The following is a 16080-nucleotide window of genomic DNA, read 5'->3' as shown; positions in this document are numbered from 1 at the left end:
AGGCCTAGTCGGGGCTGCGTTCCCCGTCAGTGTGCCGCTGCCCACCTCCGAGGGCGGTGCGGGCTGGTACCCCCTCTGGGCGGGTCTGGCCGCGCTCTGCCCCGGCGGCGGGCAGAAAGCGAGGGGGCCGCTAGTCCGTCTAGGGCCGAGGAGGGTGAGGCTGGCTGGGCAGGAGCTAGGCCGCTGCTGCACTGTTTGTCGCCACCGCCTCCCATTCCTCCTCTGCACTGCACACTCCCTGTGTAACACGCCACCATCAAGTACTCATGCACATGCGGACTGTCTATATATATGTGCCCCATACTCGTTTGTTGCAGTTGCACGTAGCGTATTTATGTAGATATTATACTCTATATGTGGCTGATGTGCAGTGTTTTCTGTGCTTTTGATTCTGATGTTGACCCGTGCTATCATGAACTTCGACAGAAAAATAACTTTCACGAGGGCTGAGAGGAATGCTACTTTCTAGTCGAGAAAGCGACAAAAGTATTCTGGACGTGTTTTCTGTTTACTTTTGTCAATGCTTATTCGGGCTGAACAGAAGAATAAAGTTGTGCTCTTTCACCTAGTTGTGTATTGTCTGTTTGCAGTACCTTCCGAAGGTTTCTATAACATCTGTGGATAGCTTTGTCTCGAGTTAAAATTGTGCTGAATTATCCTTGCAGTAGAGCTAGGAAAAGGTGTGTGTCTGCATTGGGGTCCGTCTGGCAGCAGCTCTGTTGCTCTGGAGGTTACCTGATGTGGACTTTGCTTTTTAGGCCTCTGAAATGGAGTGGATCTGTGTTGTTGTGTGACTTTTTTTTCCACAGAGGTAACAGTACCCCTTTGTGAACAAGATTTATTCAAGTTGTCTATATCCTAAATAATTTCAAACCCCAAGTCAGAAATCTTAACTTTTCCTGTAGCCAGATGTTGTCATAGGGAATGCATTGGCTTCAGGATTGATGTCTATCATGAAGGCCTCTTGTGCTTGGGCATTACTCGGGAACTGGAAGAAAATCTGGACCCTAGGGGACGTGATAATTAAATATCACATAGTTTAATATGGATTAAAAAAGAATTTGCTAGCTTCCTGTAGGTATTTGAAAATTTCCTAAGTCTCAGTGGAAGGAAGAAGCTCCTATTTTCCTTGTCCATTTTATGAATAACAAAAAAAAAGGTATTGTGAAGGACAGCAATTTGAAAACAAACCTGTTATACTGGAGGTACTGGGATTTAAAATGTAAATAGATTTTTAAATGACTTAATTACTCCTGTGCATCTAATGGAACATGCTTGTGATTGGTTCTGATTTTGCTGTGCCTTTCTGAAACAAAGGAGGTAGACCATACTTAATTTTGTTCTAAAATGCTTTTGTGACTTGTATTTTCCAAGGTGATGACTCCAGACAGTTACATGTTGTTCTGATTTGTTAGACTGACAGCAAAACTCTTGCTGGTTTCTGATACAGTGTCCCTAAACTTATCTGATATCTCTGGAACTTGGTTCTCCTGCTATGAATGCAGACGTGCTACAGGTTAGACTCTTTTATAGGAAGAGGAAAATAGGATGAATGAGGATATACAAATGGATAAAGAACTATGGCTGGGAGAATGGACATCGGAGAAAGTGCTCGTACTGATGAGGACAGGTATGCAATATTTAATTGAGCTATGGTGCTAGGGCGTGGTTAGTAAGAAATGAGATGTGTGCATATAAATGCAGGAAGTTTAGAAAACAAAATGGAGGAACTTAATGGAGGAGGATGTGAAACCATTCAAAGGATAACCAACACAATGTGTGTATGATTAGATAGCTGTTGAGGAAAATATAAAAGTGAAGATAGTATGATACATTGACTTTATTTTTAAATCAAGGCTAAGTTCTCATATAGGAAGAGAAGTGAAAGCCTGTGAAGACTTTAGGAATACTTAGTAGGCTTCAGGCCGAGTTTAAGGTGGTTTACGTGATTAAAGAATATAGCAAAGCATGTATTCAAGAACAGCTCAAAACAGGGCTCTGCACAGCGGAAGCTTGTTAGTCTGAGTCCAGTAGCATGCAGGCCTCCTGTGCTTTCAGAGAAGGAATAACTGGATGTGGAAATAATAAGGAAATGCAGTGATCTTCAATGGCAGGTCGTAAGAAGCTTGCTGGGTTGCTGTCTGATCAAAGATCAGTTCAGCTGAATTTACTGTCTTGTGCTAATCAGATGCTTTAATGAAATCCAAATGGGGGAAGCCAGAGAGGATGAGTATAGAAGAACTAAAGAATGAGTAAGGAACTGGCCAGCAACAAGTAATGTTATCAGATGTGAAAAAGAAAGTATTGGGCTACTTGCAGGCTGCTAATGAGACCCTGCAGGGATCAGTCTTAGAAGAGGACTTTAAAAAGGCAAGCCTGCAAAAATAAGTAAATAAACAGACTAGGGAGGCTGTGGGGGCATCATGTTAAAGAGGGCCCAGATGTTCATGTGTTTAGGAAGACCAAAATGGCCTTGGTGTGTGGAAGTCAGAACCACAATGAGATTTAATTGTGATAGACCTTATAGCTTGCTATGGACAACAGACTTCACTTAATTCACTGCTTAGGTGTATTAATTGATAACAAAACTGTTATTACCTTCCAGTATGGTGTGATTTTTACAGAAGACCACAACTGAAGCAATTACAGACTGTATTTCTAGCAGCCTTCTAAAGTAAGGTACCAGTTAGACTACATTGTTTTGTGTGCTTGACAAAAGTCTTCATCAGGGGAATAGTGCGACTAAGAACTGAAACAATTCTACCTCTCCCCAGTTCTTCCCCCCCCCTTATTGGTCTCTTTGGTGTTTGCTGTTAACTAACATCTAAGTAAATATGCAGGGAAGAGAAGGAATATTATGCTCTGGGAAAGAAGATAACTACCTATTCATTTTGTGTAGAGATTTAGAAGCTGTTCTAAATAAGAGTTATTGGTTGCATACCGTCCCGTGGTACACAACTAATGCTTTCCTCCAAATGAAAAAACTAACAGCTCTTTAGGAGTGATATAATGGCATTACCTTTTGTAGAAGGGGACTGGTCTTCAACTGTGAGATCCTTTCCTGTTGCATATCCTTGAGGAATGACCAAAAGAACACCTTGATGGCCAGATGAAATACAAAATGCCTCTTGCTTCAGACTAACTAAGCAGTGGTCCTCTGGCTGCAGAGTGGTATGTTTTTAAGGGGAACCTGTAATAATTAGGCAGTCCTGAGTTTGAAGGTGGTAACTATTTTCAGAGGTATCGTCCCTGTGTGGATTGGCCAGCTGATATTAGACACTGCGTGTGATTAATACTAAAACCTGTGCATACAGGTTCTCGTCTCTTCCAATAACATGTCTGCTTCTTGCTGAGCATAAAGCTATGAAATTTCTGTATGCAGATGGTATCCAGTGAAGAGTTAAAATTGACTATGTCCTTGAGTTGAGCTCAGAGGAACTGCATGGGTCTCACGAAAGCTGGTATGGATATGATATTTACAATTATGTTATTCTGATAAAGAATGTTACGGCAGTGTGCCTAGAACAGCCTTATCTCAGTTTGTACAGATGTATGCTGATACTTGAAATGAGCCTCCAGTGAGATGTCAAAATACCTGTGTAGTGCTTGTCGATTACAGGAGGACATGCAGGTGTACTAGTATCTCATTAAGGTCATCTTTAACTTTTTATAAATAATTAAAAAAAAAGCCTCTAAGGGAGAAGTTGACATAGGAAAAAGGGATTATAGTGACACTGTTCACTGTAAAATTTCTAGTCCGAACTGTAATATAGAAATTAATTGTACAGGCTTTGAAACTAGCAGAAATCTGTGTATAGTGAAGTGTGATCCTCTGGCTAGCTGCCATCCTGAAGTAATGCTCTAAACTCTGGGGAATTGTTGCCCCTGAAAAGGTAGCCAAAACTTGTTCTAAGTTGGCAGGCTTTCCCGGAAGAAAGATGGCAGGTAGACCAAGCTTCCAGACTAAACTTCTCTTACTTTCTGTTAACAGTAAATTCATGGTTGGTTAACTTTGATGTCATATTGTATAATGTCAGCAGTGGCTGAAGGTAAGTTGCATATACTTATGTGCAACTTTCTCAGTCCTGCAATTCTTGCCCCCCAGCTCTCCCAAGAGGAAAACCCCAGCCCCCCCAGATTGGGATTGTTAAGATTCATGTGTCCGGAACAGAGGGCTGTGAAGTGGAGGTAGAACTCCAGTTTCTACAGATTGGTGATGCTATCAACATATATTAACCCCTTGCATTAACATGTAGCTGGTATTTTTGTTTACTGGATCCTATTGTGCCCTATTCTTGTCTAGTCTTCCTTCTTTCATCTGTAGTAGATGCTGAGATTGTCGGTTTTCTAAGGCTGAGTTTTCACCATGGCTTCTGGGTTTAGTTTGTGGTGTTTATTTTTCCCTTTCAGCACAGAGTCCTTCTGGAATATCAGTTTTATTCGAAGATCTGAGTACGGTTTGAATTCCTGCTAATCCTTATTGGAATTTGAGTGTTTAAAAGTTTGTTATTTGGTTGTTTTTGTTGTGTTGTGGTTTGGTTTTTTTAAGTAATCTGTTCTCCAGAAAAGATTCCTGACCTTTAGTAATAATTTGGAGTATTTCAGAATCTTTTTCTGTAATGTGACCCTTGGAATAAATATAATACCAAAGTGTTGCTTTGTTTTTCAGTTTAACTTCAGAAATTGTGTTCAAACTTAATGTCTGTGTTGCTGCAAGCTTTCAGTAAATATGTCTTTCAGACACAATGACTTCTCCAGCAGCTCTGGGACTTGAGAGAAGGTCTAGAGTCATCGTTTGAGTGAATTTCTGTATCAGTATTGGTGTTAATAATCTGTTTCTTTAAGGTGTGGAGAGTGTGTGCATGCTAGGTCTGACTGTACAATGTAGTGTGTGGTATCTCTGGCCTCCTTTAGAGGCCTAATGTCATTGTAAGAATGAGGGTGAAGTTTTGGCAATGAGATGTGGCTTGAAGTTAGTCCTCCCTTCCTACCCTTTTCCTAACAGAATTTGTTGCCAAGCACAGAATTTGCTTTTCTAACTTGCAGTCTGAAGTGGGAACTGATTTTGATGCATATGTTGCAAAGCAGTGACAAGGTGGTTTTTTAGTATTGAAATAGCATAGTTAGACTTTAAGTAAAGAGTATAATGAAAATTGACATGTCTTAACAAGCAAAAATAGTCTGTCAAAGAGAGATGTAGATTTAGTAGTAAAGATAGTAGTTAAAAGACTCACTTCAAATTCAGTTTGTGATGTAGCCTTCACAGAGTTCCCAGTTTGTCCATTCTTTTTTTAAAAAAAAAGCGCCTTCCTCACATTCCAGTGATGCTGCTTATAAGCTTGGATAGTAAGACGCGTTCCCCTCACTTGTTATATATGACAATATTGTAAAGTGCTCAGAAACATGGAGCTTCTTTGAGTGTTTCTGAACACTTAGCATTCCTTAGCCACCTGGTGTTGTGAAGGAAGAGAGCGTCACCTGGGTTTCTGCAGGACAGATTTCACAGCTGCATGAGTGGTTCCCTGTCTTGGGGTTTACGATACTGAATTTTGTTTTTAAAAACAAATGTAAGTTACTAGATACCACCGTCCTCAGAATGCACCATAGATCTTTCAGACTAGGTGCATATTAGTGCCCTCAGTGTCTTTGCTTTTCTTTATTGTGGCTGTAGCACCCACATGCTTTTTGTGGAAAATAATACAGTTCATGTGAACCTCCTGAAGTACGTACTTGCACATATGCATTGGCCTCTTCAAGCTTTTTTTTCTGTACTTCCATTTACATACGTCATAATCCTCTAGTTTGACCTTGTCTGCTGTCAAACTGAATTGAGCCATGAACTTAGTCCTCCTGGCTTTGCTTAGAAAGCAAGTGGGAAGTTGAAGTATCATGTAAGAACAAGTGCATTGTATCAGAAGATGCTCAGTTTGAATGTTACTGCTGTTGCGATGTGCTGGAGAAGAGGAAGAACATAATGTGTGAAGATGTATTCAGAAAACTTGAAGTATTGGATGTTTCCACAGTGACACTTTGATTTTGAACTCTATATGGAGCAGTTACTTGTCTTTATTTGCTGGTGATGAAAATAATCAGTGCATGTATTGAAGCTGATACTATAACTGGAATCTTCCACTTCCAGGAAACAGGGCAGTAAAGTTGCTGCTTGCTTGGTAAAGAGCAGTGTATTTTCAGTCATGGATGTGAGTTCTTACCCAGTACAGCAATAAGAAGTGGTCTGTCTACGCAGTGGTTATTTGCCAGAGACTGAGGAGGACAAAGATGGTGTGGGATGGCTGCATGAGATTTCTTTCTACTATGGCAGAAGTTTCCTCTAAAATTCGCTTGATTGATGTGACTGTTCTTGGAACTTGTGCAGGACTTGGTGTGGAATTCTATCTTGCCAATACATACAAGAATTACTGTCCAAAATTGTCTTTTGTTTACTTTATTGGATTAAACTTGGTTTAATAGAACTGTGTGTGTGTGTGTATATAGGACTTACTGTAGATGCTTTGCATGCTCCTTAGGATAGAAGTCTTGAGAGTTTCCATATCATGAGCCAAGCACGAAGGAAAGGCAAGGTGCAGATCAGCAACTGGCACACAGTAAACCTTTCTTAACTGCCTGTTGGAGTTGTTCCCCCTCCAAGGTCTAGATAAGAGCATTTGCTTTAAACCTCTGCTGTGTGAAGCGGTGGTTGTTGACTGTGTGCTGTGAATGAGGTTTGTTGTCAGTCACCTTTTTATGACTATAGTTCTCTATTATGGATTAATTGTGGTTAAGGAAACAATACTTTACAAGCCTATAACTTTTTCAAAAGTAAGCTTTCCGAGTTGTTCCCCCTCCAAGGTCTAGATAAGAGCATTTGCTTTAAACCTCTGCTGTGTGAAGCGGTGGTTGTTGACTGTGTGCTGTGAATGAGGTTTGTTGTCAGTCACCTTTTTATGACTATAGTTCTCTATTATGGATTAATTGTGGTTAAGGAAACAATACTTTACAAGCCTATAACTTTTTCAAAAGTAAGCTTTCCTGCATTTTTATAGTTCTCTATTATGGATTAATTGTGGTTGAGGAAACAATACTTTACAAGCCTGTAACTTTTTCAAAAGTAAGCTTTCTTGCATTTTTATTTCTTTACGGTACTGGTTTCATTTGTCATGTGAATGACACATGACTGAATGAAAATCTTCCCAGGCTAAAGCAATGTTCTTTATAAAAAATAGCATGTTTTTCTAATGGCTGGCTATCTGCCATGTGGGACCAGGAAAGGAAATAGGTGAATTCCTAGTAGAAGTTTTCCACTGAATGAAAATCTTCCCAGGCTAAAGCAATGTTCTTTATAAAAAATAGCATGTTTTTCTAATGGCTGGCTATCTGCCATGCGGGACCAGGAAAGGAAATGGTGAATTCCTAGTAGAAATTTTCCACTTGTTTAACTGATCACACTATGTCTAGTTTAACTTAAAACCTGGGACAAAAGCAGGCATTTTGCATCCTTTATGCTAACTGGTGATATCTGGCCTGTATAGACTTGTAATCCTCATTAACTGACATGTTAGTTGGCAAGTCAGCTATTACACCTTGCAGGTTTACACAGCTGAAGCCATTTCTAATTCCTCCTACATCTAGGAAAGCACAGGAAAACTCAGGAATATTGGAAGTACTCACCCCAATCTAACTGTGACTATCCCTTAAAAAAGAGAAACTGCTAAGCCTTGCTGTAATGCCTCTATGCTGACAAAGCCACAGAGATGTTAACTAACTTCCTGAACATCTGATTTGTGGCTTGTACCACATTTCTGACATGGATGTGTAGCAGTCCCGACCCCAGTTAAGGCTGCTGATTAGTTTAAGTAATTCTTAGCTGTTTGATGCAAGCTGCACTGTTTCCCTTGTTCCTTTTGCAAGTCTCAAAAGTATGAGGTAATAGTTCCAAATTGCTGGTTTTGTTAAACCTCTTCAGATTTTTCTTTTGGAGTCAGATTTTACTTTCAGTTCATGTATCAGCTATTTGGCGAGTGAGTGCTGGTCCACTCAGTGACTCTGTACAAAGCAAGAAACTACTGGAGCTTTTCAACAGCTTTAAGTTTTTTCTGGATAAAATTGAATGAGTAGTGATACTATGCAGAGCATGTTTCTACTTAGAGACCTCATTGACAGGGGTTCAGAGCAAATCATGTGGGAGTTTTGCTGAATATCTCTGGCACTAGTTCAGTGACTGTGGGGAAGTACACAAACCTGAACTGTGAATGAAAGGATAGTTGGGGGGGAGAGGAGGCGGGGTGTGTCTGCTTATGTGAACTAAATTGGATGAATTGGGTTGAGTTTGGTCAACAAGTAGCAGTTCTGATGTGTTCTATTTTTTGTTTTAGTGCCACAATGGCAACTGCACCTTACAACTATTCCTACATCTTTAAGTACATCATTATTGGTAAGTATCACTGGGCACATACCTGTTTATGTCAGTGTGTATATGCATGACAGCCTACCTACAAACCCTGTGGCTAATCTGCTGTTGACTTCTGTTGCATGCTACTTACTATATGGTAGTGATTCTTTCTGTGGTTACTTCTCTGACCTCAGTCCCTCACAGACCACCACACTTGCTCTAAAGCTTTAGCACCTGACAACATAAAGGCAAATGCCTGTATATGCCACAGAATCAGAGCTGTGTGAGTGGTGGCAGGTGACCTGGGAGTGGGGACAAGTACCAGTGCCTGTACTGAGTTCACTTGATTGCTGAATTACTGTTAAAAATAACTGTTCTTTTTCAAGAGTACTGAAGTATGTATGTCATCTTCACTGTTGGGGCCATAATGCTTAAGTCTCTGCATAGCACGAGGGAAAAAGGCATTCTAAAAAACATGTGCATATGGTCCCTTTCTCCCAAAATCAAGTTTATATTTAGAATAATTGCTAAATCCATTTGAAATGGGGAAAAACTTTGATGGGAGTCAACACAGTTGGGATGTTGTGTTGATTCAGGTTCGCTATAGCACTTTGTCTCTGCATCATTAGTCTCAAAGGTTTTAGAATATATGTTGGAGACACAAGTGCTAATTGGAATCGATTGCTTTAGACAGGTTTATAAACCTCTGTCAGGCTATATTTTTGTGTTTAAATGTTGCTTTTGGCTGCAGCTGCCTTGGTTGTTTAGAGTCAGGGACTTGATTGCATTTATTACTATCCTGGAAGAACTGGTCTTGCTGTTAATTGTTTAATTCTTAATGACCTTGTGTAGGTGTAAGTGATCTGCAGTCTTACTGCAATGGTTTGTAAGTCAGGCTGCTGTGACAGCCTCAGCCTGTGGAAAAGTCGGTTCTTAAAAGATCTTGCTGTTTCTCACTATTGCCATTGTGTAAGCAGATCAGTGGAAGTGAAGCAATTTCTTGGTGAGTTCTGGTTGGTTGTCAGTATTTCTGATGCCCTTACCAGTAATTGCAAGTAAGACAGGAGCAAGGCAAACACCTAAAATGTGTATTTTGCTTTTCAGTTTCTTACAGGTCTGCTTCTGATAGCCTTGTGAGATACAGTTAAAATCAGTAATACAGATTAACTTCTCTTTTTTTAATTTTCTGCTCCACCCTTGCTTGCAACCCTGTACCCGTTACCAAAACTATAGTGCAAAAGTTGATAAATTTAAGGACTGTAGCCAGGTATGGAACACTGCCCACTAGACCTGAGAAAGAAATGGCTGCCCGTCTCTGTACCATTTGATGTGTGGGATGAGGAAAATGTGGTTGTTGCAACAATGATGTGGTGTCAGCCTTAACTATTCTCTCTGTAACAGGGGACATGGGTGTAGGAAAGTCCTGTTTGCTTCATCAGTTTACAGAAAAGAAGTGTGAGTATTTCAATTCACAGTATTTATTCTAACTGGTATGCTTCATCCTTCTTTCCGGCCTTTTTGCTTTCATCATGCATGAGCTTGATGTGATGTCTGCCTTAATCTGTGTGGGTTTGTATTGTACTGGGTCAGATTTTTGTTTTGACTCCTGCAGATGTAGAAACAAAATGCTGATGTAGTAAGGGCAAAACTGCTGCTTGAGTCAGTCCTACCTGTGATGAGTGGGAAGACTGACTCTCTCTGCACAGCTTTTCTGGGGAATTTTGATATGGAACAAAATGAAATTTCTTGTCTGAAACGTCCATGTTTCAGTATTGGTATAGCTTGAACACAAGCAATTGGAGTGTTTGAGTGGTGTTAAGGACTTTGAAAAGAAAAAAAGCATTAATTTTTCTTTGAGTCTGTTTGCAGACTTAAGTAGCACTGTTAGTCTCTGTAGCCACTGTGACTCCTGATGCTTGGACTGCCGTGTGCAATGCTGTTTAAGGCTTACTGCAGCCTGTCTCAACTAATGTGGGTTTTTTAATGTATGCTATGATGACTAAGAATTAACTTCAGTTCTTCTCGATGTATGTTGCATCAGAGTTTGCAGAAGCTATCAGCTCTATGACTTTCCATGTAGCTCACACTCAATGGCTAAGTCTGTAGGTATTTATTAGTAGAAAGTTAGTCTTTACTGTATGCTACTTCAGATGTGGCAATAAGGGCATAGAAACTACAATTTAAAATATTTCTGTTTTCTAGTAGAAATAGGATTTTTTTTTAACTGTTGCTTTTAATTAAAATCCAGTATCAGCCACTTGTTTAAATGCCATTTTGCGTATGGTCAAATTCTTGATGAAGATGTGACTTGTTCTTAGCCTGCCAGTGTTAAGCTGAAGCAGTACAACCGAACAAACTAACATACCAAACACCTGTACTACAACACTGTCACTAACTGTAGATAGCTTGGGTAGGTACTCATCCCTTCTGTATTTTCTTGATCTTTCTTAAAGATGAGCTTATTAAGATGAGTTTATTATAACTAGAAAGATGCCTCTGGTTTTGATTTGCTGTGTTGATAGCTACTTATGAAACTGGCTTTTTTTCCTGTGGATAGTCATGCTATTATGCTGAAACAACTTGGATATTTGTTTTTGAAGCTGTGTTGCAGACTTTTAATTGTATCTTGGTAATTCCCTAAAAGTTATCTCTTCCTACTGCATTAAAATAGTTAACCATTTCTATGAGGATAGACTGAGAATCTGCTGACTTGATACCTTCTAATATATATGGGCAAACAGCTTCACTGTACACGCATCAGAGAAGGCAAGGAATTTTGTAACTGTTTTTAAAACTAACAGAAGTTCTGGAAATACTTAATTTTATTTCTGGTTAAGTAATACAGTTTGGGTGCTGTTGCTGTAAAAATGCTTTCTTAGAGACTGAAAATCTAGTGAAGATAACTGAAAACTGGTGATAGTAATATCTTTGTAGCAAGGAGACTTTATACGAGAAGGATCTGATCTTTACTCTTATTTTTCATGACAGTTATGGCAGACTGTCCCCACACAATTGGTGTTGAATTTGGCACAAGAATAATTGAAGTTAGTGGCCAAAAAATTAAACTACAGATTTGGGATACAGCAGGACAAGAGAGGTTCAGGGCTGTCACACGAAGCTACTACAGAGGAGCGGCAGGAGCTCTCATGGTCTACGACATTACCAGGTAAGGTGGTCTTGGCTGGTGTGTCTTGTCAAGCACGCTCAGAGCTACGGTACAAGCTGTTTGGATACCACAGCCTTAGATGTACTGTCTTGTCTGTCCTCTTGACTTAGATTTAAAGGACTCTGTCTCTGTCTAGATGGATTTGTATCCTGTTGTGTGAAGCTTACCACACTTCTTTATCTAAATACTTTAAGTATTTAAAGAGCTGAAAATGAAACAGGGAGTTACTTGAGCTGCTTTTCTTGGGAAAACTTTGCTGCTAGCAGGCCTGGGGATCTTGCCATTTCAGGCCTTGGCTGCCTGTGTTGAAGTTATTTAAAGAACTGGCTTTGTCCTTAAAATCTGCTCTTCAGTACACGGATTTTTCTCTTGCTGGGAGACAATGGATGCTGCTGCTTACCTGGCAGGAATATTCTTAAGAGTAGGCACAGGACAGAATATTACCTCTGTTGCAGCGGGCTATGTAAACTGCTTAACAGACTGCATATACATGAGAGCATTGCAGGAGTCTGACTTCTGGGCCTCTTCACAGGCTAGTCCTCCAACAAAGTGAGACTGCATAGAAGCTACCCTGTCTTCCCTTTATAGGTAAAAATTAAAGATGCTACTAAAAAAGAATAGCGAGATGTGCAATGTGAGATACTTCTGCTTTCACATGTCTCCCATCTTCCTCTGGGACTGTTCTTGATATTCTTCAAGCACTTCTCTTTTTTTTTTCTTTTTTTCTGCATATATGGGTATATTTCCTGTTTGCTTAAATCTTGAGTAAAACATAACCTTATGCACTGTTTATTACTGAAATGCTATTCTATTGTACAGTGTTCTGTAAAAGTGTTTGAATGGAAATCCTTTAATGTTCTAAACAAAACAATGTAAATGTTGTCCTTGTGAAGATGGTAAAACTACCACACAGTGGAAGTATGAATTGGTCTGTCTTTGCACCTGTGTTGGAAGTGTTCCTCTGGGGGTTTAAAGTTGAGTTGTTGAAATCTTGGTCTGAGTCCAAATGAGATGCTGCTGCTTTGTCTTTCTCGAGGTTGGGGAGAAGAGAAGGGATGGCGGGTGTCAGTGTGTTTAATGGATGCTGACTATGCTGTTGGCACTTAGGTATTTTAAAAAATACCATAGCTAAAACTGTACTCGCTTGATTCTTTGCAGAAGAAGTACATATAATCACTTAAGCAGCTGGCTGACAGATGCAAGGAACCTCACCAATCCAAATACTGTAAGTTGGACTTTATTTAGCTTGAAAGCAAGAGTGCTTATCTCTGAGCAAGAAGTGGAAGGCTTAGGCCAAAGCATCTGCAGTGGTAGCAGCATTCTCTTAAATAAGTTGCCTCTGTTTTCTCAAGTGCTTAGCTCTGAGTTATCGTTCTGTCCCTATTTTGCAGTATACCAGTGACTGACTCTTCCCTTATTGCAACTGGAGCAGAAGTGAGGGCTCCTGCATAGGAAAGCGGTGGTTTCTTCTAAAAGTCTTGTTGTGCTACTTGCCTTTCAGGGGCCTGTTTTCAGCAGTTGGAGCTAAAAATTATGATTAACTCTGGGCAAACCTTAACTTTTGTTACTACTTCTTGCTTTGTGGTAGTAACGAGGTGAATGTCATCTTAGATTGGAATATAAATTGGATCTTCAGCAAAAGCTGACCAGGTCTTCTGGAGGGATGGGGGAAGAAGGTTCTTCTGTGTCTCTTTGACCATGCCACAAAACTGTTGTTCTTCAGTCTTTTTCTGAATGCCCCTAAAATGCTTTAGCAGCAAGCTCGTGGGAAGACTTTCTGCTGTGATGAAAGAAAACTTTTAAAGATTCTGGCTGGATTAGGAAGTGATTAAAGAAATACAAGAAGTGGTTCAGAGTACAATTCTCATGAATAAAGAGTAGCACTACTGCTTTTTTAGGACCTCATCTCATGAGAACAGCCTAAAGCATTTGAAAGTGACAGCTGGAGATGCTATTCCAGACTTTACAGAGAGAGGGGATGCTGCTCGAGCAGTGTTGTCCTGAAGATACACGGCTTTTGCAGTTAAACGTTTTTGCATATTTCTTTTTGGTTTTTTGTCATACTAATAATGAGGGTGGTAGTGAAAAGGCTAATAAGCTTTTTCCCAGGCTAATTTTGTCTCTTCTGAACTAGGTGATAATCCTCATAGGAAATAAAGCAGATCTGGAAGCACAGAGGGATGTTACATATGAAGAAGCCAAACAATTTGCTGAAGAAAATGGTGTGTTTTTTCTCTTGAGCTGTTACATTTCCTACAAGATAGTGATGTTAAAGTGAATCCTGAGCACTGATAGCTGCAAGCTTACACTTCCAAAGTAATGTAATTATATGTACAAACTTCTGCTGTGCTTCAGATAGTCTGGCTTAACTCTAACCATGCTTAGTTCTAGAAATCAGCTTGTGTGTTGATGCCTTAACTTAGTCATAAAATACCATTTAGTACTAAAATAGCGTCTTGCATGTAATCTGAAGGTCATAATGTGACTGACTTGGGGCTATTTGAAGTACGTTATGCATTGACTGTTAAACCTCTGTTTCTGAACAGGTTTATTGTTCCTTGAAGCAAGCGCAAAAACGTAAGTTACTTTTGTCTGGAGTAATGGTTCAGATGTGATCTGTTTGAGAGGAATGTATTGGTTATGACTAAGTACAGCTGTAGAGTTCAGGTATGGTAGGGTTCCTTTGACTGGAAGGTAACTTGGAAATCAGACCTCGCTGCACTTCAGGCAAAGACTTGTTGAGTTCAAATGAACTGATTCAAATAATGTTTTAAGACATTATTTGAGCATAGAATGTGTAGGTGTGGGTAAGAGTGGTTCCAAATTAGATGTGCCTTCCCTTGGATGTTTGGAGCTGTAAGCAAGGTCTGCAGCGAACAGCCAGTCCCCGCACTCACTGAGACGAACTGCCGCACCGTACTTGTGGTGGGCTGTGTCGTCTGCAGAGCCTGTTGGAGCTCAAGGGATCAGATCTCCAGTGACACCAGTAAATGTGGTTCCAACTGGCACCTGTTGTAATGGAACCTTTCCACAAAAAGGTTTTGATTAATAGTGACTCCCCTATGTTTAAGCCTTCTCTCACAACTGCTCACTGCATGTAGCTCAACACCTTGGCTTATTTTTGCTACTCAGTCTTTTGGCATGTATTTCTTATGCCTGGCGAGTCCCGATGGGTTTAGTGGCTAGGGAGCGAACTGCCCTCTCGAAAGCTGTCCCAAGGAAAGGTTATCGGCCTTTGTGCTACATCTGCTTTACTCTCAGCCTTCCTTGCGTGTAAGGGGACAGGGTAGCAACCGCTTCCACTTGGTGACCTGTCAAATGCCAGCAAGGCTGTCTAGCCGGCTGCCTCCACCGCCCGCATTGCATTGGTGAAGCGTAGCCTAAGTAACTCCTGCTGCTCTCTTCGTAGTGGAGAGAACGTTGAGGATGCGTTCCTGGAGGCTGCCAAGAAAATCTACCAGAATATCCAAGACGGAAGCCTGGATCTGAATGCTGCAGAATCGGGTGTACAGCACAAACCGTCGGCTCCGCAGGGGGGACGACTAACCAGTGAACCCCAGCCCCAGAGAGAAGGCTGTGGCTGCTAGTGACCTCTGTTTCATGGCTCCATTTCTGACCTTTCACCTCTGTCTGTTGGAAGCGGTGCTTTTGGCTGCTTCCCTGTCTTCTGTACATCTTATTGGGTTTAATTAAAACTCTGAGACAAGTTTAACACAGTACTAAACTGCTAAACAACTTTAGATATAATCAGGTTATCAAAGGCAAGTAGAGTAATAAAACCTCTCCTGCATGGTAAATCTAGAAGTTTTTTTTTTCCTTGATTGTCCTTGTGATAGTGTCACCGATACGTAATTTAAACTGAGCACTGATGCTGGACTCATGATTTTACACTTTCGCAGGGCTTTGTCTTGTACGGTTTAATTTTATGGTTCTTTGGCCTTCCTTCCCCACCTCTAACTGTTTAGAGCTGTCCATAGTAAAGGATAAGTTTTTGCTGTGAAGTTACTTCCGAGGGTAGCAAGGGGCTCTGTAACAATGTGCTTTTGTTGAAAGAATTCCCTGTGGTGTGTGTGTGGCGGGGGTCGGGGTGGGCTGGCGCAGCAGCGTACAACTTGCACAGGGAAGCAATCCACTCATGCGTGTGCTCATAGCTTTATGTCTTTCTTTGCCACTTTTATCCTTTACATTTGTTAACAGAACGTAAATATGTATAAAATTTGAAGGAACTGAGCTAACAGTTAAATACATCCTGTGTATATGATTTTAATGAAGAAAATGATGACTGGCATTAGAGCAGCATATAAGAAAATACCAGTTTGTACAGTATGACCTATATGTGACCACGTTAGTGCGGGAATGGATGTGACCGCAGTTCACTAACATAGGCTTAACTCCCCGCTGGCAACGGCGGACATTGTGCCGGGGAAGCTCTAATCCCCATGCAGAAGTTAACACTAGTGGAATCTGTCTTTCATCTTTGCACTGTGGTATATCGATGCCATTTTATTAATCCTGTTCTGTGCAA

General features: G+C 40.6%; 1 protein-coding gene across 1 annotated transcript; it reads left to right on the top strand.

Moving 5' to 3' along the window:
• Window positions 1-8376: 8376 nt before the first annotated feature.
• RAB14 (RAB14, member RAS oncogene family) lies at window positions 8377-15800 on the top strand. Its single transcript, XM_009706091.1, has 7 exons — window positions 8377-8431; window positions 9791-9844; window positions 11378-11555; window positions 12714-12780; window positions 13690-13777; window positions 14102-14132; window positions 14965-15800. Exons 1-7 carry the CDS (start codon window positions 8380-8382, stop codon window positions 15140-15142), a joined length of 648 nt encoding a protein of 215 aa, XP_009704393.1. The 5' UTR covers window positions 8377-8379; the 3' UTR covers window positions 15143-15800.
• Window positions 15801-16080: the final 280 nt, after the last annotated feature.

Source organism: Cariama cristata, unplaced genomic scaffold (assembly GCF_000690535.1).
Source record: "Cariama cristata isolate BGI_N322 unplaced genomic scaffold, ASM69053v1 scaffold13978, whole genome shotgun sequence".
Lineage (NCBI taxonomy): Eukaryota > Metazoa > Chordata > Aves > Cariamiformes > Cariamidae > Cariama > Cariama cristata.
Note: the sequence above shows the minus strand (reverse complement) of the source record. Positions and strands in the feature narration are given on the sequence as shown.